The sequence below is a fragment of the Accipiter gentilis genome, chromosome 26 (assembly GCF_929443795.1).
Source record: "Accipiter gentilis chromosome 26, bAccGen1.1, whole genome shotgun sequence".
NCBI lineage: Eukaryota > Metazoa > Chordata > Aves > Accipitriformes > Accipitridae > Astur > Astur gentilis.
In genome coordinates this window covers 1,190,947-1,214,372 of record NC_064905.1, presented here as the reverse complement: position 1 = coordinate 1,214,372, position 23,426 = coordinate 1,190,947, and the positions used below count along the sequence as shown (strand labels likewise).

Sequence of the window (23,426 nt, the reverse complement as noted above, 5' to 3'; positions counted from 1 at the left end):
GCCCGCTGCATTCTAGGGCAGCAGAAGGGTCTGCCAGAAATGCTCTCCCTGCCAGACCGCACATCCCTTCCCCCAGCTCCCCAAGGCGCCCGTCTGCCCAGCCGTGCATGTGGGTTCACTGCTCCCTTCTTGCTCAAAGCGAGAGAACTTATAGTTTGCAGTGCCCAAGAGGACAACCACAGTGGGGGGGGGGGGTCTCCGGGCTGAAGATGAGAGCAGCCCTGGCCCCGCGGCTGGTAAGTCAGTCCTGGGTTGCTTGTGCGGGGTCAGGTGCTGGGGGCTCAGTCTTTGAAGCCACAAAGCTCTGTGCACCAGGATGTCCTGATCAGTGCTCCTTCCCCTCTGAAGCTTTGGCTCCCTGCCTTCCCCAGAGGAAAAACCAGTGCCCTGAAGGGGATGGTGGCCATCTTGGTGTGTTTATCAGGGCTGGTGAGGCACTCTGCCTGACCTTGGGTGCTGGGATGCAAAACATGAAACATGCCCAATCTCCTTTCAGAGGCGCACAGGGACAGGATAAGTAGGTATGAGCACAAGCTGGAAAAGGGAAATTCTTATTAGATGTTAAGGAAAAAATCTTCACTCTGAGAGTGGTAAAACACTGGCACAAAGACTAGACTGTGGCAGGAATTGCCATCCTTGGAGATCCTCCTGAGCGACCTGATCTACTGGCCCTGCTCTGAGCATGGATGCACCAGGGACCTCCAGAGCTCCTGACTGATCAAAACTATTGTGTGATTTGGAAAGCCCCCATCTGCAGCAACCCACACTGAGCAGAGGTGAAGTGGTCACCAAGGTGAGGGAGACTGCTGTCCAGAGGGCCTTGGTTTCAAGAAAGCGCAGGTCCTGTGTTTGTCAAGGAGCCATTTCTTTTCACAGACCAGATGTGCGGTATGGAACAATGAAGGATTCTGGGCTCCATTCCCACTGGAAGTCCTAGTCCATGGGCTCTGTCCTGCAAGGTGCTTGAGTTGCTCAGCATCCTCATATTCCCTGGCAGCGGTGCAGGTAGACCTTTCGCACCGGGCAGGTTTGGAGCCAGGGTGTGTCCGTAAAGTTTTCCTGAAGTTCCATGTGGTTTGTAGGTGACAAGACGTAGCTGAGATGACCAACTCAAGGGCCACTAATGGTAGAGTATATTAGATTCTCTTGGCCAGCAACACATAGGAACAAATCCCCCAACCTCTCTGCCTGTGATAGATGGAGGCCAAAACATGGCCTCGGCTCCTGCCTGGAGCCGTCATCTACTTTTGAGCATTTTCAGGACATGGGGGGCCAGTCCCACTCAGCTTCTGGGTGAGCCAGTTCTGGCTCCCTGTAGGACACAGACTTCACCAGCAGCTCAGGAAGCCAACTCCTCTACTTCTGCTTCGGGGGGGGGGGGGGGGGGGGGCGGGATTTTCTTGCAAACCCAAGCCCACAAAGGGACCTGCTTTCATGGCTGGTGTTTTGTTCCTCTTGAAGTAAGAGACCTTGGATGCAAAGCAGAAGGGCTGTGTCCCCATTATCCTGAGGGCTGGGACTTGTACTGCCCTGGGCATCCTCTTAGAGGCTCTCCCCTAAAATGGCCTGTGGGAATGTCTCCTCTCCTCTGGGAAGGACTGAGAAGGAATGGGGGGTCAGTGAGCAGGCAAGTAAGGGTGGGCAATAGTGTGATGCTTGCATGGGGGAAGAGCAGAAGCTTTGGGACAGAGAAGATAACACTTCTCCTCTGTCAGGCACCAGTGTAACTAATCTTGGAATACTGTGCGCAGTGCCTGAGCCTGAAGTTTTGAAAGAAGACTAAAAAACTGGTTTACAGTTTGGAAAACTACCTTACAGGGAGACGTATAAGTGAAACTGCCTGAACTCTGTGCAAAAAAGAAGTCGGAAGAGGTCTGATGGTAGGGCCAGGGAGATGTCACAAGGAGGAAAAGCTGGGTGCAGCAGGACAGTTAAAAGCATCCAGACCCATGGCTTGAGACAAGCAGCTTCATGCATTGGACAGTGAGAGGGGATCGAGCTGTCAGAACTGTCAGTGGTGTCTATGACTCTTGGTGGCTGCAAATCCATGCGGAACAGAAGGTGTGGGTTCATCAAGCCCAAGTTCCCCAGTGTATCTTGATGAAATGGGAAGACTGGCCCTGGGAAGAGGGGTTCCAATTGACTTCACCTCCTCCAGCAGAGAAACGACTGCAGCTCTCCGCTCCATCTGTGTGATGCTACAAGAAATTTGAACTGCTCTTTCCTATGAGAAGAAGGTCCTGCAGCCACAAGGGAGTATCTCCTCTCCTCTCCTCTCCTCTCCTCTCCTCTCCTCTCCTCTCCTCTCCTCTCCCAGCATGCTAAATAGCAGCTGGAAATGTTGGAGTTGGGACCCCAACGAGGACGCCAAGGGGTTGGAGTTGGGGTGGATGTTTTGTTGTCCTCTCCCCACACACATACCCTTGCATCAATGCCCAAACAACAAATGGGTGCCCGCATTTTACTTTGAAGTCCCACATCTCTGGGCTAGATTGGTGGTTTCAGAAGGGAAGGTAGAAGAAGGCACGTTCTCCTTTGTCCCCATTTCTGGTTTTTAGCTATCTGCTTCTATGGAGCCATCCTGGATCTCTGGGGATGCATCTCTGGAGAAGAAATTCCAGTTCTTCCAGTCCTGGACAGATATGTGGATGCTGCTTCCCCATCCCCACTTTCACTTCATTTCTCTGTCCCCATTCCCAGGATAGGGACCACCTCTACCTTCCCACCCTCCCCTAGCCCCTGCTGGGGACTGTGTGGCCCCTGAGACACCCCCCAACATCCCCATCTGCTCCTGGGAGCTTTGCAGATCCTCCAGGTCTCCCTTTTCTCCCCCACCAGCCCTACTTCTTTCCTCTCTGTCTGGGAGATCAGTCATCGAGGGTGTCAACACGCACGCACCCGACTCCCCCGGGAGGATGGGGAGCGTGAAGCTGGGGGTGGCGTTCTGCTGTGAGAAGGCAAAGCTGCCATCAGCAGGCGCTTTGATCTACAGACAATTACAGACGAGTGTAGGACCTCGCTCCGCTCAGCCAATAAATAATGGAATTTGTGTGTTGACACAGACAGATTTTCCCCAAACTGTCAGAGAAGGGGAGACAGAGAGTGAGCAAACGGGAGCCCAAGCAGCTGGAGGGAAGGAAGAGGAGCGGGCAGGGGAAGGGACAAGGAGGGCCTGTGGGAAAACAGGGACAGGGGGCAAGGGAGGAAAAAAAAGGACAAGTTGACAAGTTTGGGGAGGCAATGCTGATGAGGGGTGCTGGGCAGGGAGGATAAGGAGCCTAAGGAACACATATTTGTAGAGGGGAAGGAAAATCAAGACAGGAACTGTGGGTGGAAAGGCAGCGGAGGGGGGGGGAGCGCTGCAAACGCATCAGGCTGGAAGCAGAGGGGAAAAAAAATAATCTGAAGGTGGAAAAGAAAGAGGAGGGACAAAGGCATGGCAGTGCCCCCGGGGCTCCCTGGCTGCCTGGCAGATCACATGCTCTCAAGCAGGGACCATATTCCTGGAGCAGGGACCATATTCCTGCAGCCCTCCAAAGAGCGGCCCTGGCCCCCCCAGGCACTCAGCACAACGAAGCTGGTGATGGGGAGGCACGCGTGAGTTGGCGAAATGGTGCCGCTGGTGTACAGCCAACAGCAGGAATTTGTTCTGAGATCACAAGTCCCCGAAAAACCTCCTGCAGATGCCCTGTCCCCATGCTCCCCCTGCTCCTCCCCATCTCGCCCTCTCCCTGATCCTTCTCCAGCCTGGAGCTGTTTGTTCTCTGGCTGACGATGGTTTTTCACTTTGCTTGTGACAAAGCAATACCTCCCCTTTGCTCAGGAGCCCCACCACCGCACCCAGCAGAAACCATTCATCCTTCCAACAACCCTCCAGCCCAGCCTCACTATGGCAGAAGATCTGACAGGGATGGGGGGAGCCACTGGGGCTGTCTCCTTCCTCCCAGTTTGGAGCATTCAAGAATACTGTTCCCTCTTGGCCCCATCTGTGGCCTGACCTGGCTCAGCCCTGAATATTGTGTGGAGAGTGGCCGAACTTGCCGAGGTCTCCAGACCAAGCAGCACTTTCCTGTAGGTGTCCCCCACTCCTTGCTTGGCCCTTTTAGAAAAAATGGGTGTTCAAGTTTTCCACCAAGCTCCAGATGGGAAGCAAACACCTCCCAGCCTAGGGACAGCCCCCCCAAGTCTACCTTCTCCTATCCCATCGCTTCCTGCTCCCTTCTGCAGAAACACCACCTCCAAACAGGGGTTGGACCTTTGCCCTTGCACAGATTGGGCTCTTCCTTGGGGAGACCTTGTCCCTCCACGTGAGGAAAGCAGGACAGGTTACAGGTTGGGCCAAGGGTTGACTCATCGAGGTGGCACTTAGTAAACAGGGTGTCCATAGAGCTGGGGGGCAGAGGAGGGCAGAGCAAAACTGGCTCCATGGTTGCATGGGATGGTACCACAGCAGAAGGTCATTGGACAGGGTGTGGGAGACCCAGGAGCCCCACAGCCCGTCCTCAGCAGAGCAAGGGTTTGATGGTAACATCCTCCTGGCACTGCCATATACCAGGTGAAAGTGAAGCAGGAGAGGGGGGTTTCCAGGGGTATCACCTATGGATGTTGTTTAGCTTAATGATGGCAAGTGGCAAGAACGGCTGCCTAACTGGGGCAGCAGTAGCTTATGGCCTGAGCAGTGGGAGGACTGGAGCTCCTGCCAAGCTCTTAAACCTCTCTTTCAGGATAGTGGGATGTAAAACTGGTGTAAATCACTAAAAGCTGGGTCTTTTTGCTAATAAAGTCACTGAAGCAGGTAGTGATTCAGCTGGCCCAGGCAGAGAAACACATGGGGCCAGGTTGGGACCTCTTCCTCTCCAGAATCACTCCGGGTCCCTGATCCCAGTCATTTTACCGGGACAGTGGGAATGCTGGGCTGGATCCAGCTGCTGCTGCTGTAGTCCCAAGCAGGACCTGAAGAGACTGAGGGGAAGGTGAGCTAGCAGGAGAGGGCAGGGTTGAGGGGGTGTCCAACAGTCTCCTACATCCCTCTGAAGGAAGGAAAGGGGAAAAGCAGCTGGGTGTTGGTGCTTAGCCCCTCCATGAGGCTCAGTCCTCCTTCCCAGGATAAGACCAGGGAAGAAGATGGCTGGGAGAGAAGTGGTGGGGGCAAGGTTGATTTGTGTTTTCTCTAGGATCTTCTGTGGTGCCTGAGTGTTACTCCACACACTGCCATCAATATTTAATGGAATGGAGCCATAGCAATCTGGCTTAGGCTGAGCACAGTCCCCAGCACGGCTGGGACAGAGGGGGTGCAGGCAGGTCTGCTGAACCAGGAGATCCTTCCCCCAGGTCCTCAGAGCTGCATGCTGCGAGGAACTGCTCTGTGGCCAGGGCAGAGCCTTGCATCCTCTGCCCAGGCACTAAGAACAAGCACCAAGCCAGCTCCAGGCACCTCAAAACACTTTCACCGTGGGACCAGGCAGGATACCCCAGCCTGGATGTGAGAACCATGAGAAACACCCCTCCTTACTCCACCAGATCCCAGTTTTAACTCATGGAAGAGCTGCACCCCCTTTTGGCAAGAGTAAAGTGGGAATCAGCAGGCACAGAGCACCCTAGCCCTGTTTGCTGGTGGGGGGAAGCAGGAAGGAGAGCTGCACAGCTGGGGCCTCCCTCTCTCCAATTAAAACCCCAAACCCTGACATACACAGGCACATCCAGCACCAACAGCCTTACAATTCAGCATGGAGATGGCAAGCACTAATGAAGTCACAGAGAACCACTGCTCCAGCGCTGTGGGCAGTGAGCAAAGGGTTAACGCAGCGGGTGCAGGGAATGTTATCTGTCTCTTCTCTAAATATTATTTCCTCCCATGAAACCAGCTTTTCATCCTTGGCTACAGGCAGCTCCCGCTGCTGGGAATCCAGCAAGAGCTTGTATCTGCTGCCGCACACACCACTGCTCCCAGCAAGCTGCTGAGACAAAGAGCCGGGCTCCCCTGGCGAGAGCAGCCCCAGCGCTGGGACCAGGCAGAAGCAGCAGCGCAGAGATGCTGGGGCTGGGGATTCAGCCCAGAGGATGCAGATGGCCTTGGGATGGAGTTTGGGTATGACAGGCTTTTTACCAAAGAGGAATCTTGTTAATGAAAGCCCTCTGCCACTCTGCTGTGCCGCGGAGGGATTTCCTCGCCAGACCAAGAGCAGCAGGCAGAGAAGAGCGGGGTGCTCGGAGAGGCTGGGTCAGGCCTGGGCAGGCTCCAGCCTGGGGGCAGGAGGCTGCACAACCCCAGCAGCCTCCCTGGTAAGGTTTTTCAGGGGCTGCCCATTTCACACCTCACCCCTTGTGAGCACCAGGATGGACAAGAATGGCTGGATGCTCTGTGGGGAAACCAAGGTCACTGGCTCCAAGGTCACAACCTGAGAAAGAGGGAGGGTGCAGGGCAGTCTCTGCCCCTACCCCAGAAGCACAAACCAAATTCAGGCTGCAGCGAGGGTCTGGTTGTCTGCAGAGCTGCTAAATCTTCTCTGAAACGTCCTAAACTTTTAATGTGTATGAAACCACAGCAGCATCCCTTTCACACCCCGGAGGGCACAAAGGCACAAGCATCTCCTCCCTCCCATTCGGCCGGAGCCACGTGCTGCAGTCTGAACAGCACTAGGTACGTGGCTGGAATGAAAGTCGCCCTTCCAGCTTGTGTGCTCAGAGAGCGTTTGCCGAAGTCAAAGGATTGCCAAGTTAAAAGGGTCAAACCTCCAAGGACAGTTGTATCTGACTGGCTATATATCATTTCAATAGCATCTTCAATGGGGATTATAATCTGAATTGAAGCGGAAAGACTTGAGGCAATGAAACTGTCAGCAGTCTAAGATTAAGGAATTAAAACAGCAGCACAACATTACAGGATTTGTTCTAGATGTATTAGAAAGAGCAGGCTAAACACACTGCAGCCTTCCTCGGGTTGGAAATTTCATACAAGTACAGAGAAGGGCAAGAGCAAGGATTTCATCAATATACATAAAAAGAGAGAGGAGAGTGAGACAGAGCTACGAAAGCCCAGCCACGCAAAATATAAATCCTAACTGTAGATGGAAATGAGTCACACAAGGTTTGACTGAAGTAAATAAAAGCAGAAATGAAGTGGATTTAGGGGAGGCAGAGGTGAAAAGACACCGATAGCCAGCAGACAGGAAAAAAATGGCCCTTAATATACTAAGGCTGGTAAATTCTGGAACACAACCCACCCTGCTCTTGCATTGCCTGATGGAAATGCAGGTCCCCGGTCCTGTCCTCCCTTTCCCTTTCCCCTCTCATGTTCTTACACCCATCTCCAGAAATACTTTAAAAAGCCAATAGTGATGGCAACTGCCTGCATAGGGCAGCTGAGCCACAAGAGAGAAGGGCACAAGCCTTGCCTTGGCCTCTGTTGAGGTCCCCAGAAAGCCACCACCAGCTCTGCACAGCTTGAGAGATATCAGCAGCTCTTCTCGGTGGGAGGCAGAAGCTCTCGAAACAAAGAAGGTATCAAACTCCCACCAAAGGACCCATTAAAACGATCCATTTATTTCTGGCAAATTGCACACACCTTTCTTTCATTTGCTCTATCCTAGATCAGTTGTGGGGAGGAATTTCTCCCCTGCCTTAAAGATACCAAAGTTATGGGATGAAACACAAATTAAAGCAGGGAAGTATCCCTTGCAGATAAAATACACAGGAAAAGTGTTGGCAACCCAGACTCCATGCAGCCACCATCTCTACTCAGCACAAGCCATAATGATGCAGGTTGTACCACTCAAGACCGCTTGCGGCAGCACATTTCCTTCAGTTACATGGTGCAAAAAGAAACTGAATCACTCCCTGCGTCTCAAACACACAGCCCAGTCGACAATTAAAACAACTAGGGCCCAGAACAACGATGCCTGGTTGACAACTAGATTAATCCTGAACCAGGCCATCTGTACAGAACTGCTGCACTTTATTGACACAAAAACATACCCAGTAGAACACTTCCCTGCACATACAAGGCCATAGAGTAGTGATGAGCAGCCAGATCTAGGACACAGAAGGAGATGGGAAGCTAATGACAGGCGGAGCTTGTTCTGCAGCACAGGTAGAGCATGGAATCGCTTTTTGACTCCTCCAGCCAACTTCTACTGGGAGATTTACATACAAGTCCTCAATCAAGTCTTTTAAGAGTTATCCAGAGTCCCCTGGGTAAAAACAATCTGTTTCAAGAAAGAGGAGAGTCCAGAGCTGCTCAGTGATTCTTTTTGGTTGAGCCGAAACCAGAGAAACCCATCACAGCTGCCATTTCATCATCCTCTTCAAATGTCAAATCTTCCTCTGCCCGCCTTTTCTTCTCTCTCTGCTTCTCCTTCTTGTAGGCTTTGGCCTTCTCCTCCTGCAGCAAGGAACAGAGGAGCAAGGCAATTTGAATCTCCTGAGCTGAGTAAGCTTTTGAGACACCAAGCACTGCACAGTTAATCCAAGTCCTACCAACAGCACCCAAGTTGCATCGGAGAAGATAAAAAAGCCGGCAGAAACCCTGGCCTGCAGTCTCCCAGGAGGAAGTTTCCCACTGTTTCCAGACCACCCCACATACCACCCCAAGAGCAGAGTCACACACACAATATGCAGCCAAAAAGAAGTGTTCTGATACTCTCTCTTCTGAATAAACATCGAAATTTCATCTAGAAGACTGAGGCAAGAAGGAGCTGTTTTTAAAGCAGGAGGCCTTTCCTTCGTACGATGCCCTGTTCCCGTGACTGTGATGCCAAATGTTGCTGCCTGTTGGCTTTCAGCCTGGCAGAGTGACAGCTGCTCACTGGAACAGAAGCTGAAGCTCTGAGCAGCTTTGGGGGGTTTTGGCATCAAAGAGTTTGCACTGCTCTAATCAAAGTGTTTTGCTCTGCAAGGATCACAAGCCCTGGAACAGTGCCAGGCTTGTACCGGGTGACATAGAAGCATGGCTTCGGCTCCCAACTTAGCAACTGCTTCTGCCATTCCCATCACCGTCCACTGTGCTGCAGCTACTGAAGACAGCCATGCCCTGGAGAAAGCTACACCAGAAGTTGCTGCTGATTTCTTTGTTGCCATACATTGACTGGCAGTAGCTTTTCAACCCACCGCACTCCCTGCACTGCTGGGGCACCTGTCTCCTACCTCCCCCAAACAGATCAGGCTCAGCAGCACCAAAGTCTGCTCAAGAGCAGAGCACAGGGCTGCTCTGTGTGCACCCCAACAGAGCGCCCCTATGGTGAAGCAAAGCTCAGGACTTGGGCAGGGAGACTTAAATGGGCAGCAATTTTTAACATTTGGTTGTTATGTGACTGCTGATGGAGAAGAAGCATCCATAGAACCTCTGACTGTCAGAACCTTGACAGGTTTTCAAATAAACTCAATCTCGGTGTCAGGGAGCTGACACCTAAGCCCAGGTTTGAGATGAACCTACTGTCTTTCACTGCCTCCACACACATTTCACACCATAGCACACTGCTCACAAAGCCCTTCCACACTCAGGGAGGCCACATAGAAACAACTATGACACATGGAGAAGGATCCCAGCAATCCTGAGAGCTATGGAAGATAAGGGACAAAGACACAGATCTGCTTATCAGAGCACACAATTTCAAACACAACTCATGGGAGACAAAAAATGGGTGCATGGCTTGTGATGCTCTCAATGGAAACCTGAAGCATCAGAAGTTATCCTCACACAGGAAGAGGGGAAAAGGGACAGCAGCAGAAAACTTTTTAAAAAGCAAACAGCAAAGAAAAAAACCCACTCATAGCAGCAGACGAGAAGCCCATGCTACCAAGAACAAGGCTTCTGTGGAACAAGATTAGGAACCAGGGTTGATTTCCTCACAAAAACATGTTTCTGGGGGGCTTTGCTTCATCAGCCGTTGCCCAGACTCACCTCCTCGCGGAGTTCCTTCATCCTCTCCTCAAAGTCATAGTCCTTTTGCTTCTCCTCCATCTTCTTCTTGTTCACCTCAAAGCGTTTCTTCACCTGGTCCAGTGTGGAGCGCTCCACCCGCATGGACATGCCCAGGTTTCTCTGGTCTACAAAACAGGAGTGGAATCAGCCATGTTCAGCAACACTCATAGCCTTTGACAGTCTGCACATAGTCCCTGTCCCCAATCCCAATTTAAATATCTCAGCACAGCAGCCTCTTCCTACCTGTCATCCATCCCCTCAAAGCAGCTTCCAGGGCCAGACTACACTCATGCAACAAGGCCATACGCCCTCAAGGCTCAGTGCTCCAACCCGACTCGCAGGCCACCCACCACTCAAAGCACAGGGAGCAGCACTATCCCCCCGTGTTCCCGAGCAGCAGAGCCTGGAACAGCCCAGCCTTCAGGCACTCCTCTCCACACCACGTCTCACCACAGACATGCCAGGTAACCCCGAAACAGCTTGGGGAGTGTGACAGTGCCTCCTCCCCCAGAGAAGAATGCACTTTCTGTCCTCATCTGGTCCCACATTCCTAAGAAGACTGGGATTTCTTATGTCAGAGGTGATGGGCTTTAGGGAGACACCATGACATAAACCAGCCAGTGACTACAACAATCCGTACATTACTTGTAACAAGAAGGAGGACGCAGTCTATTCTTTTAAGGTTCCCTGTTAGGATGCTCCCCATCACCTTGGTGTTCTGACACTTCAGGAAATTTAATCTTGGACCAGTGGGGAAAAAAGTTTGGAGTGTTGAAAAAGGGGCCAGAATAAAACTGGCAAGCTGGCATCTCTCAGCTGCAGCAGAAGCTAAACAAGACATCAGTGGCTCTCAGTAAGAGTTCATGCTTGCATAGGACATTTCTAGCTAAAGCAGAGACAAGAAATATTAAGCCAGGCCTCTGTTTCAGTGGCTGTTTAGAGCAGATTCCCAAGTTTCTGCTTGTGAGTGAGCTTAGGTTGAAGGGGCTGCCCCCAGCAATGCCTCCAATCTGCATTGCCTGGTGGATTCAAACAGCCTGTTGACCCCAGCAGCTGTGCATAGGTTTGTCCAAGGGATGCAGCAGCACTAGGAAGCTCAAACTACACACCAGGAACTAGCAAAAGGGCTGCCAAGAACAAGGAGGTTTCAGCCAGGTTTATGGACCAGATCGAAAGCTCCCAAACTTACTCTATAAAGCATATTGTAGCAAAGAGCTATGCATCAGCCACTTTCCAATCCCAGCTCAACCCTTCATCTCAGGCCCACACACAAAGTCATGCCAGGATTTTTGATTCCAGATTCTCTTATATGGGCTTATTGGTAACCTCCCAACACGCCAAACATGGTACTTCAGTGTCCTCCTCCCATTCACATAAAAGCACAGGGCTTTAATGCGTTGGGTTTTCTTCTCCTAGCTACAGAAAACTGGCCCTCAGGTCCTCTTCTGAACTCCCCATTTCTCAAAGGTTCAAGCAGCCAAGTGTGCAGGTCTGGATCACATTCACCACTGCCTTTTTGTAAAGGGGCCATTTGTTGACTTCCACAGAGCCAAAATCACCTTCAGGAGCAGAACAACAGGGCAAGAGTGTGTCAGTGTGTCCTGCTGCTCCCTTACTTTCTCCACTTTCCCCACTCTCTGAAGATGTTAAGGACAAGCAATGCCCACAGTAAGGAAATGAAAGTCAGTTCAACAAGGGTACAGTCCTCTTTTTCAAGTTAAACACAGTAAGGGAACAGACTGATAAACTGGGAATTCTTTTCTCTTGTCTTCATCTTGGCCTAAGTTAACTGCATCATTACAGCAATGGAGAGAAGAACTAGAGACAGGTACAGGACAATAACACCAGCACACTGCTGGATCCAACTCCGGGGTCAAACTGCCCCACTCCTGCCTCTGCTCATCCTCAGCAAACCACAGCCTCCACCCTTCTAAACTCTGATCCATACCCTGGAGCTCAGGGACCAGCTAGTTTTGAGCTTCATACTCAACTTCTACAAAGAGAAGCTTCTGATCCAAAAATGGGCTAGTCCCATACCTTTTACTTATCTAAGAATATCTTTAAAGTTTCAGTGCTGTAAAAAAGCCTCTCTCCAGATTTTCAGAGCAGACATCAGGATTTGCTGAGCCTAGGCTACTCGCAGTGCAGACACTGTGAGTAGAGAAAATACATACTCTAACCTGAGTAAAAAACCCACTATTTCTACTGGGCTTTTTCCATGAAAATGGTCCAGCAGCCTGGAAGGTGCGAGGAGATAAAGACAGCAGCTCCACAGCTCTCATGAGCAAACACTGCCTCAATCCTGATCTCCAAAGCACACTTTGATCCATGTGTAAGTGTTCAGCCCTCAGGCATGAAGGGATGTATGAAGGGAACAGCCCAGAGCCTTGCAGCAGCCCTCCAACTCAACCAACCCTCCAACAAGGCAGAAAAGTTTTCCTTACGTTTTTTGCCATTGATGTGATCCAAGAAGTTAATAGAATCTTTCACCACGCAGTCGCATACGTTACAGTAATATCTGGCATGAGAGAGAGAAAAAATTAACTACAAAGCATGAGACAAACCTCATCTCACAGAACAACTATTTGAGATAATCTACAGTGTGAAATCTGCATGTCACTTGGGATACAGGTCCTTTCTCCAGTGCAAGAGGCAAGCTACTTCCATTACAGAGAGCCCCAGTGAAAAGAAATGTGCAAGGGCATACCCCAGATTGACAGAGCTGCCCCAGTTAACACTGGAGGTACCAACCCTTATGCTGCTGCCACTCTGACAGATGACAGAAACCAAATTATGAGCTGATCTGTAATATGTCAGCCACAGCATCTTCTCCTTCCAGCCACAACAGGGTGGGATGGACTCTGTGACACCGCAGAACTTGGCTGCCCTCCTCCAAGGCAGGACTGGCCACGCAGCTCAGGCTTCTGGACTGCAGCCTGCTGAAGGCTCTGACGTGGCTGCAAGGTAAGTCCTCCCATCCCCATCACCTCACAGCAGCAACTCCCTGCTTTATACAGCAGTGCTTTCTGCCCATCTTAAGAGCTGTTGCAAAAACCCAGCCAGAGCCTGCACTTCCATCCCTGGACACTGTTCAGGGCTGCGCATCTCACTGGCACTGCTGGCTATTAGGCTACAACAGTGAGACACTAACAGGCTTACTCTTACGATGGCACAAACTTAATATATTCTTTTCAACCTCTCGAGAGCTTAGGATGAGCTAAGGATCTTTCAGCCTTCGGCCAAACATGATCCACACAAGCAGTGGCCAAATACCATTCCTAAGGATAGGTATTTGGATGTTTCTCCCATTCCCAGTGTGCAGATATCCAAAATAGAAACTCAAATCAACAGCAAACAGGGTCTCACTGCAAGCAGGCCTCCTGGCTAACAAAACCCAAGTGGGTAGCAGAGATCTGCCTCAGTTGTTTCTACAGGTGGGCAAAGCAACACTGATGTCAAGTAACAGTGTCGGAAGGGGCTCAGCCTGCTGCATCTCTTCCATGCGTTACCCCAGAAGAGCCAGTTTTGGTGCAGTACTGTGCAGCACCATTGCACCAGGCTCAAAACACAGGAGGAAATCACCACCTGGTGCACCGTAAGGGCTCGCTGCCATATCACAGCCCCTGGTCTCACCAGCACAACTCTGAGACTCCAAACAAAAAGACCATGACCTACCCTCCCATCTCTGACTGAGGGGTAGTTTTGGTGATGACAATGGTTTTCCCCAGCTTTGATTCCAGGTCCACTTTGTAGTCTCGGTGCCGCAGAAGTTCCCTTTTGACAGGCTGAGCTGGTTTGCCTGGAACATATGCAAAAAACCCGAAGTGTTTATCAGAAAAGCTCAAGCTTGACATCCTGGATTTCACATTGCCTGTGATGAAGAGGGGCCTGCCAGGAACCTGGGAACTACCTGATTCATGCAGAAATTGCACCTTTTTTTAAAAAATCAGTAAAGGATATAATTTCCTCCTCATTATTTCCAGTTCCTATTAGAACCAGGTAGATCTGTGAGGTATCTCCAGCTCTGACTTGGGTCATACTCTGAGACCTCCTTGTGTCCAAGGGCTGATTGTTCCTCTCCCTCCCCAAAGAACAGGCAGGCAGAGGCAAAGGTTCTCAGTAATTACTTTTGTCAAAAAAATATATTCGGTGGGAAGCACAGGAAAAGGGATCGGAACAAGCCAGCCTCGAATTGCTCTTATTTCCCTCTGGGATTTCACTTCTAGCTGCTCTCTCCCTCTTAAACTCAAAGGGTTTGGGTGACTCACTGCCAAATGAGCAAAGCTTGCCTGGAGTCAGTACACTACGCACCATCTTTCTTTTCTCTCTCTTCTGTGAGCCGCTTCTCTGCAAGTTTCTCATATTCATCTTTGTCCCACTTTCGGCGGAAGTCCAAGTTCTTAGTCTGAGAAGGAAACAAAGTGTATTAACGTTTATTATACTAGCTATATATTTGACTAGCTCTGAGGGGAGACTGGGGAAAGAGGTGGAATCACTTGGCCTGTGAGGCCACAATAGTAAATTAGGGGCACTGCGTTATATCCCCATGCCCTCTGTTTTCATATCTAGGAACTAAGGATATAGCTTAAGAGAATAACACTCAGCATGCCTACATCTACTTCTTCTAGAAGGATTTCAAAGCAGAAAGAAAAGTAATGAGTTTATCTTAATAGCTCCTGAGATGATCACCCAGGCTTTCGCTTTGAAAAACAGACACAAACGGGATTTTAACCCATTGATCTGAGACCACAGAAGTGTCACCTGACAAACACAGCACAGTCGTTAGCAGATTACACATACTTCTTCCAAAAGTCAATTAAACCCAAGTTGCAAAGATCAGGTGAGGAAGCTGTGAAACACAACATGAGCTATAAAGAGTTTGGTTAAAATGCAGGAGTACAGAAGGCTGCGTATACTTGCTCTCAAAGAGATCAGCAGTATGTCTATGCATTACAGGAATCAAGGTGCTGAGTTTGCTATGAAATCATAGGAACCAGTATGAGTTTTTCAAGTGAGACACGCATAGAAGCAAACCAGAAAAAGCTCTGAAATGCCCATCTGTCAAGGCAGGGTGTGGAGACACCAGGGAAGCACCTGTACAAAATGCAGGATAAGATATCCCACTCCTGCAGCTTCACAGGGAAGGGAAAAAACCCCTCTGAGGCAGACTGGCCCTTTGTCAGCTCCCCAGAGTGCTCTACACTGGCAGCAACAGGATAAGTTGCAGGAAGAGAAGCTGAATTCAGGTGAAGCCAGCACTGAAGAATACAAAACCTATTCTTTTTAGGGGGGATTTTTACCTAGTCACCAACGCTGAGGGTAGAACTGACTGGGCAAGAATCCCATTTCCATTCAAGTCTACTCTCACCAAACCAGGACAGCCTCTTCGCAGTGCCTGCCTCATGTGCAGTTAAGGCCCCTGCACCTGGTAACCGTCATGGCTTATAACTCAGTCACTTTTTTTTTTTCTAGAGAGGTAACTCTAGTTTGGTTAGAAAGCTGCCTTTCACTCAGCATGGCAGTGAGAGGCTCTCGGTTTCATATTAAAAAAAGGATGTATGTATTTTAAAACACCTCCAGGAAAGACGGACACCCCCCCCGCCTCCACCGCCTTCTCTGTTCAGCCAAATCAAGAATCCAATCACAATCCAAAGGAAATAAATCCCATTTGGAGCTATAGCAGCAGCATAGTCATTTAACGTTTTCTCCTCTGGCAATCCTTCAAATGGAACGAACAACTACTGATAGGAATGAAAATGCCTTAGGGAGGCATAGAAAAATTCTCATTTATTCCCAGAGCTTCTTAAGCACTTTAAGCATGTCATAACAGGTTTTATTAACCACCCTGAGCAAAAGAAAAGAAAATATCACGGACTGTAAATTAATGTTTGGGGGTATTTTCCAGAATCTAGACTCTCCTGCATACCAGCGCATTATCACAAATCATAGCTGGTGGGAGCCCAGGGAGGAGGCAATTTGCTTGCTGCTTCATTCTCCTGTTGTAATAAAAGGGAAAGAGTCTTTTGCAGCTTTTACCAATCTCCCTTATCGAGGCACAGGGCAAGAAATTAAACCCAACTGTGTAACAAGATCTTGGCTAGACATTATCCAAATGAACTTTTCTTAACTAGCTTGTGGAGGCGAGGGTGGCTGCAAGCCCTAAAATTTTTATCTAAGAACTTCTTTGGGCAACAGAGAGTATTTCCCAAATAAGTAAAAACAATTAAAAACCAGAAGTGTCCCACAGCCTCCTGTTCCCTCTGGAGGTGGATGCTGAACGATCTGGCCAGTATCAGCTTCAAAGCCTGTAAAATAACACAGGAGGCTCAAGTCTGGCTCAATCTAACAGGAACACAACTGCCAGCAGCTGAGAATAAACCACAGGCCCCACCTCAGTCCCGGGCAGACATCCTGCTCTTGACCTCTCAGCACCGCTCACATCTCAACAAATGGCTTCAAGTGAAGGAAAAATCAGCCAAGAAAGCAGAAAAACACAGTCCCTGTGGTGCTGACAGCTGTCTGGGGTATTACTGGTCGTGTTTAAACCAGCCTGGCTCTCCAGTCAGTCTACACCAATGGCATCCACCTTACTCATCCGATCTCAGCATTCCCAACGCCAAATCCTGTATGATCCACAAAGGCAGAAAGACCTCACTGCTACACTACACAAACCAAGCAACACCAATAAAATAATCAAGTTACACAGGAGCCATCAGAGATTCCAGAATGACAGTCACGGAAAGGGCGGTTTCACCATCCAGGGCAGATGGCAGCAAGCAGCAACTTCAGCAGGACAGCGCGAGAGACAGCGGGCGAACAAGCAAACCTTTTCCAGAGGAGCTGAGAAGCAACGGTGCAGGACAAGAAGGGGAACGGAAGGAGGGGGCTGCCTGCGTGCACCATTGCCCAGCCCCAGGAGGCCCCTGGGATGGGCTGGTCCGCCCCGGGGGGCTGAAGGCGGGTGGGCATCCCCACCCCGGGGGGTTGGGGCAGGTTCGGATCTCCTTACGCCGCCTGGCTGAAACAGGGGCTCGCACGGTGGTGGCCTGGCCCTAGGAAGGGAAGATCGCGGTGGGGTCCACCCCCCTTCTAGCCCGGAAGGCATCAGGGCCTCTCAGGAGGGCTGCAAATCTCCCACCGCCCACACCCAGAGGGCACAGCGGTATGAAAAGCAGGGATGGGGCCTCCCCTGGGGGCCCCTGCTCACCCGGGCATCCCCGGCCCCGCCACGTCTCCCCCGGAGGGGTCCCTCACCCCGCGGCCTGGCAGCAGGCCCCGAGCGCGGCCCGGCCGAGCGGTGCGACCCTTCTCACCGCCTGCTCCTCCAGAACGGCCCCAGCCGCCGCCGCCCTGCCCCCGGCACGGCCCAGGGCCTACCGAGGAAAAGAGAAAGCGACGGGCTCGGCCCCGCCGCCGCCGCCAACACCTACCCCGCTGCCCGACGCCATGTTGAGGGTACGAGCGACGAGGGAACGGAAACTGTCGTGCGGTGGCGCCCGGGCCGTAAAGCGAGGCAGTCCGCCGGAGCACCAACGAGTGCCCGCCGCTGTGGCCTAGAGCGCCGCGAGGCAGCGGCGCCGGGTAGTCACGTGGAGTTCGGCCGCTTCCGGGTTCCCCGGGACTGGCCATGCTGCGGCTGGGTCCGCTCGCCGCCGCCGGGCGCCTGCTGCCCGCAGGTCCCCGCTTCGGGCCCCCGCGCCCCTCTGGGGGCCGAGTAAGCCTCTCCCGGTCCCGGCCGCCGGGGCCGGTCGGTGACCGCGGCCTCCTGGCTCGGCAGGTGCGGGCGGCTGCGGGCTCAGCCGGTGGCGGGCGGAGCCCGGCTCTGAAGACGCCCAAGGTAACGGGGGGAGCGGGGGCCGCGCCAGCGGTTACCGGGCGTTGTTCCCCTGCCTCGCCTGGTCCTCGCCGCTAACGGCCGCTCTCCGTCCCGGGCCAGGGCACCCGCGACCACCCCCCCGCCCACGTAGCCCTCCGTGACCGGCTCCTCGCCGCCGTGGTGACCTGTTTCAAGAGGCACGGGGCAGCCGCCATCGACACCCCCGTGCTGGAGCTGCGGGTGAGGCGGCGCCGGGGGGTCCCCTTGGTGGGGGGGGTGACTCCCGCCGGGGCTGTGGGGCCCCCCTTCAGCTCCCCCGGGAGTCCCTCCTCCTGCGGTACTGGGGAGCACCCCCTTTCTCCGGGGCTGAGGTGATCCCCCCCTCCGTGTGGGGCATGGTGGGGGGCGGCCGTGACCTTCCCTCTTGGGTTCTTGTTGAGGGGGGGACGGCAGGGCCCCACTTTTCTGCCCCAGGTCAGATGGGGCTGGAGAGATGTGTGTGTCATGTCACTTCCACCCCCCCACCCCCCCCCCCGGCCTGACTTATGGGGCTCAGAGGGGGGTCTGGGCTTCCTGCTCTGTCCCCTGTCCCGGGGGGAGGGGGGGGCCTGTGCCCCAGAGCTGCCCCTCCAGCCCCCTTGCTTCTCCCCAGGAGACGCTAATGGGGAAGTACGGGGAGGACACGAAGCTCATCTATGAGCTGCAGGACCAGGGAGGGGAGCTGCTGGCCCTGCGCTACGACCTGACTGTATCCTGTGCTCACCCCTGCCGCCCTGCGGCACGCGCGGAGGGGATGGTGGCAACACCGAGGTTGCTGCCACCTCCACCTTGTTGGGTTGCCCTTGCCCTGCCTTGCCCTGCCCGTGGGTCCCAGCGGGGTGACAGGAAACCCCCATCCTGCCCAGCAGTGGACACCCCAGCTGGTCTGGCTGTTGTTGGCATGACCTCACCTCAAAACACCCCACAGCCAGTCCAGGATCTGAAGCAAAGCAGCTCTTTTTTCCGTGGGCTGTAGACGTGCACTAGAATGCTCCACCGTACTGGTTTCACCTTCTCCCAGTTACAGTCCCCACCTCCATGCTTTCCTGTACTGTCCATTCCACCTTTCCAGTGCCTCAGTAGTTGTTCTGAAAGAGCAGTGGTGTTTGCTGTGGGTACAAAGCAGGCATCCATCCCAGGCCTCCACGTCTCACCAAAAACCTCTCCACTTTAATGTCTATATGTCTGTGCCATATGTTGAATTCTTTCTGACTGCACCATAAAAGGATGAAATGACCTAGCAAAGGTCTGTGTTTGTGAGATATTGACGTACTGTGGTTCGGAAGAAGGAGATGGAGTTGTCCTGGTGTTGAAGGAGCTCAGCATGGTTCATCATACTCCTCGTCAGTCTGGGCTGATGATCTCCCTAGAGATCAGGGAGCAGCTAGCAAAGCAAATGGGGGGCCAGGGCGCTTTTCTGCAGCTCAGGGGATCTCCATGTTCCTGTCCTTAACTCCTCGGCCCCCCAGGTGCCCTTTGCTCGCTATTTGGCGATGAACAAGATCACCAACATGAAGCGCTACCATGTTGCTAAGGTCTACAGGCGGGACAACCCGGCCACGACCAGGGGCCGCTACAGGGAGTTCTACCAGTGCGTGAGTGTTGCGGCAGCCACCGCAGGTTTTACCAGCTGGATTGCCTTCAGCTGCTGCGGGGCTGTGTGGCATGTCTGGCAGAGCCGAAGCACCTCAGCTGTGCCAGGAGTATCTGCTGCTTCTTCTGTCCCCAGGATTTTGACATCGCTGGCCAGTTCGACCCGATGATTCCTGATGCTGAGTGCCTGAAGATCGTGCATGAGATCCTGAGTGACCTGCAGCTTGGGGACTTCATCATTAAGGTGAGATCAGAGCTGTGTGGTTTTCATACCTCTGTGCCTTCCCTTCTTGTGGGATTGAGGTGCTGGTGAAAAGGCACAAGGAAACGCCAACAGCTGCAGCTTCCCGCACCTCTGGGGCAAGAAGAAATGGTGGCAGGGGATCTCCCCTGAGCTAAGCATGCCTCTCCCACCCCCAGGTCAATGACAGACGGATTTTGAATGGCGTGTTTGCCGTCTGCGGCATCCCAGAGAGCAAGTTCATAACTATGTGCTCTACTGTGGACAAGCTGGACAAGGTAAGCATTGTGCTGGTGGGGAGACTGCTTCAAGTCTCAGGGAGTGGGTGTCTCAGGCTGGGCAGTGTCATGGCTGCTCTCATCACAAAAAAGGTTCATTGCAGCGAAGCCATTGGTGTTTGTAAAGGATTTGGGAAGCTCTTGGGTGTGGTTAAGAATAAAGCCTGGCATTTCCAGTGGTTTCTGTTAACAATTCCTGTGAGAGAGAGACAGATCATTAGTGACATTGCTAGATGCTGTCTTCCCACATGCGTTGCGAATACATGGGCTGGTGGAGACAGTGGGTGATGAGAACGTCCTGCAGCAACGGATGTTCTCTCCCCTTGCAGATACCGTGGGAAGAAGTGAGGAGCGAGATGGTAGGAGAGAAGGGGCTCTCTCCCGAGGCTGCGGATCACATTGGGGAATATGTCCAGCTTCACGGTGAGCACTGTGGGGTCAAGCCCTTGTTCTCGTTCTTCCAGGCCAGGCAGAGAGGGCCAGCAACGGAGGGGTGCAGGGCACATACGTGGCTGGCCAGGCCCATCGTTGCTGGTATTGCTGCGCTGGCAGATGTGAGGAATGGCTCGTTCCCACAGGTGGCCTGGACCTGATCGAGCAGCTTCTCCAGGACCCAAAGCTGTCCCAGAACAAGCTGGCGAAGGAGGGGCTGGGGGACATGAAGCTGCTGTTTGAGTACCTGACCCTGTTTGGCATCACGGGGAAGGTGAGGAGGTGCAGAGGCGGGAGCAGGTGCTGCCCTCGTTCCTGGGCAGCCTGGGCCGTCAAGTGCACCCAGTGACGGGCCTTCCCTTGTGTCCTACAGATCTCTTTCGACCTGAGCCTGGCACGGGGTCTGGACTATTACACGGGGGTGATCTTTGAGGCTGTCCTGCTGCAGACAGAGAATGACCATGTGGAGGAGCCAGTCAGTGTTGGGAGCGTGGCTGGAGGCGGTCGCTATGACGGGCTGGTGGGGATGTTTGATCCCAAGGGACGGAAGGTGCCCTGCGTGGGAGTCAGCATTGGGATTGAGCGGATCTTCTCCATCCTAGAGCAGAGAGTGAAGGTAGGTACTGCAGGTGGTGGTGCAGGGGGGAGGGCTCTAGGAAGCTGGCTGCTATGGTTTATTACAGAGCTCTACAGCTCCACAGTATTTGAGGGGAAAGAATTTGGGGGGAGAGGGTGGCAGCTCCTCCCATGCCTAAATGTCCATGCACAGAAGACAGCCCTGTTCTGCAGCCCGTCAGGATGCAGGTGTGGGCAGCTGAGAGCAGCATTTTGTAGCAGATGCCAAGGAAGCATTGGAGACAGGCCCTGAGCTCTGGTCCTGGCTCTGAACTTTGTGCCCCAGTCACTTTGTTCTCATTTCTTGCCTGTGAAGTTTTCTGTCCTGGGGATCGTGATGTGATGAGTTCAGTAACAGCTGTGGCACTCACACTGTGAAGAGCACCCTGAGAAAGCCTTTGAGGAAATTCATCACTCTGCGTTTAGTTCTGAGCTTGTGATTCATAGCAAGTGAGGCTAAGGCAATGTGTTTGTACCTGAAGAATCAAGGGCGACATTGGAAAGCTGTCCAGGTCCCATCCAGGAGGGAGGGAGGAAAGCAGGCCAAGGTCTCACAGGAACAGCAGCACACCATTAAGTAGTGTGTCACAATGCAGATTCTCTGGGGGACTCATTAAATGTGCTCAGGTTGTCTTATCTGTGCACTCTTTTTGCTTCTGGAAGGTTAGCCTTGCTCAGTAACATTCACTGAATGGTGATGGTTAGCTTTTAAGTGTACTTGTTTTGGGGAACTAAGTTAAGGTCTGAAGATGAGCTGAGCTGAGCTTCTGTTGTGAGCTGCGGATTCCCCCAGAGCCAGTCACTCCCACCAGTGCCTTGTCCCTGCAGGCTTCTGGGGAGAAGGTTCGAACAACTGAGACACAAGTGCTGGTGGCTACACCTCAGAAACACTTACTTGCTGCGAGACTGAAACTCATCTCTGAGCTGTGGGACGCAGGGATCAAGGTAAAGTAAGGACTTGAGCTCAGCACTGGTATGGGTGAGGGACCAACTCCATTAGTTGTGTGTCTCTTCGAGATGTGGGCCTATCTGAGATCTAGCAGGCAGGGAAGGAGAACAGCTGAGAGCACTAAAGGCAACTGCTCGCTGCAGGAATAATGAGGCAGAGTTTTCTGTGGGGTTTTGGTGCTGGCTCTTTTGCTCCAAGATCCATCAGAGCAAATTCTGCAATAATGATTCACCTTTTCCACTCCCTCCTAGGCAGAGATGCTGTACAAGAAGGACCCTAAACTGCTGAAGCAGCTGCAGTATTGTGAGGACACGGGGATCCCCCTTGCTGCCATTATAGGAGAGCAAGAGCTGACAGATGGAGTTGTCAAGCTACGAGACGTCGCAACAAGAGAGGAGGTGAGAATGCCTTTTTACACCAGGTTTCAAAAGTGCTTCCAAAATCTAGAGGTTACTGAAAGGCTCTGGGTTTTCCTTCAGTGATGTTGTTCATTTGAGGAGCTGTAGCAGAGATCTGTCGAATGACTGCTCCAGAAAACCAGTCACAAACTGTGTTGATATCCACAGCAACTCCTTAGGGCCAGATCAAACCATGCTCTGCTCAGAGTTCCAGTGCTGCTACCTCCCTCCTTTCCGTTTGCTTCGTAGGTTGATATCCCACGAGAAAAGCTTGTTGATGAGATCAGAAGGCGGCTGGAGCCCTAGGACTTCTGGCCAGGTGCTTGACTGAACTGCTGTACAACTGGAACCCTCCAGCACCCTTAGCCATTCACTTCCCACTGAAGTCTGGTCACCATCTACTGGCCTGAAGCTTATCTGCCTGGGCTAAGGCAGTATCAACATGGGGTATCTGCTTGGAAAGGAGCAAGCATGTTTTAAAAGTTATGGATGGTGCAGTCACCAGGTTAACCTTCTGGTTAACTGCTCTGAAGGACAGGTCAAGCTTGTGGGTTCCTAATATTGCAGTACCTGTAACTGTACAGCCATTTCCATCCACTGTAGGTGGTTGTGGTGGTGGCACGGGCGAAGATGGACGTCGTGCAGCTCAAGCGGGATCAGGCTGAGCTCTGGAGTTGGGTTTGGGAAATCTGTGGGGCGTTGGGCGTCTGCAGGCTCAGAATGTAGAGAGAAGGTGGCAGTGGAAGGCCATCCCCACCCCTCTGAGGACTGCAAGGGCCATCCGCAGCCTGCAGCCAGGCTCTGCGGGCGGGTGTGGGGCCAGGCGGGCTGAGGGGAGTGTGGGCCTCCCCTCGGGGAGGGACACCACGGGGAGCTGGTGCAGCTGCGCGGGCAGGCTCCGGCTGGGGCGAGCGTGAAGGAGCTGTGTATTTTCATGTATTAAAAAACCAAAACGAAACGCAGACACCCACCCTCGCGCATTTATTGGAGCTCCGCGACGCCGCCGCCTCTCCCCGCGGTCGCCGCTGCGCCCGGCTGAGGGGCGGCCGTGCGCGAACGAGGCAGTGCGCAGGCGCGCCCCCGCTGTTACGACAACCCGCGGGCGGCGGTAGTGCGCAGGCGCATCGCCGGGGCGGCGGCAGTGCG

At 52.7% G+C, this 23,426-nt stretch overlaps 3 protein-coding genes across 6 annotated transcripts in view; 2 read left to right on the top strand and 1 right to left on the bottom strand.

The window, feature by feature from the left end:
• The window catches only part of LOC126051056 (histidine--tRNA ligase, cytoplasmic), an 86,374-nt gene that overhangs the window by 47,684 nt on the left and 15,264 nt on the right, over positions 1-23,426 (top strand). The window lies entirely within an intron of this gene.
• ZMAT2 (zinc finger matrin-type 2) lies at positions 7,523-17,472 on the bottom strand. The gene is made up of 6 exons (XM_049829758.1): positions 17,350-17,472; positions 14,231-14,324; positions 13,595-13,718; positions 12,364-12,437; positions 9,899-10,044; positions 7,523-8,380 (listed from the first exon to the last, which is right to left on the bottom strand). The coding sequence occupies exons 1-6, from the start codon at positions 17,365-17,367 to the stop codon at positions 8,237-8,239; spliced, it is 600 nt and encodes a 199-aa protein (XP_049685715.1). The 5' UTR covers positions 17,368-17,472; the 3' UTR covers positions 7,523-8,236.
• On the top strand, positions 17,542-23,216 carry LOC126051055 (histidine--tRNA ligase, cytoplasmic-like). 4 transcript variants are annotated; one of them, XM_049829751.1, is made up of 12 exons: positions 17,542-17,756; positions 17,856-17,975; positions 18,388-18,483; positions 19,244-19,369; positions 19,504-19,611; positions 19,788-19,886; positions 20,216-20,309; positions 20,465-20,592; positions 20,692-20,934; positions 21,762-21,878; positions 22,134-22,280; positions 22,530-23,216. In XM_049829751.1, exons 1-12 carry the CDS (start codon positions 17,547-17,549, stop codon positions 22,584-22,586), a joined length of 1,545 nt encoding a protein of 514 aa, XP_049685708.1. In that variant the 5' UTR covers positions 17,542-17,546; the 3' UTR covers positions 22,587-23,216. The 4 variants fall into 4 exon arrangements, with proteins under 4 accessions (XP_049685708.1, XP_049685709.1, XP_049685710.1 ...); XM_049829752.1 differs by lacking the exon at positions 18,388-18,483; XM_049829753.1 differs by lacking the exon at positions 21,762-21,878.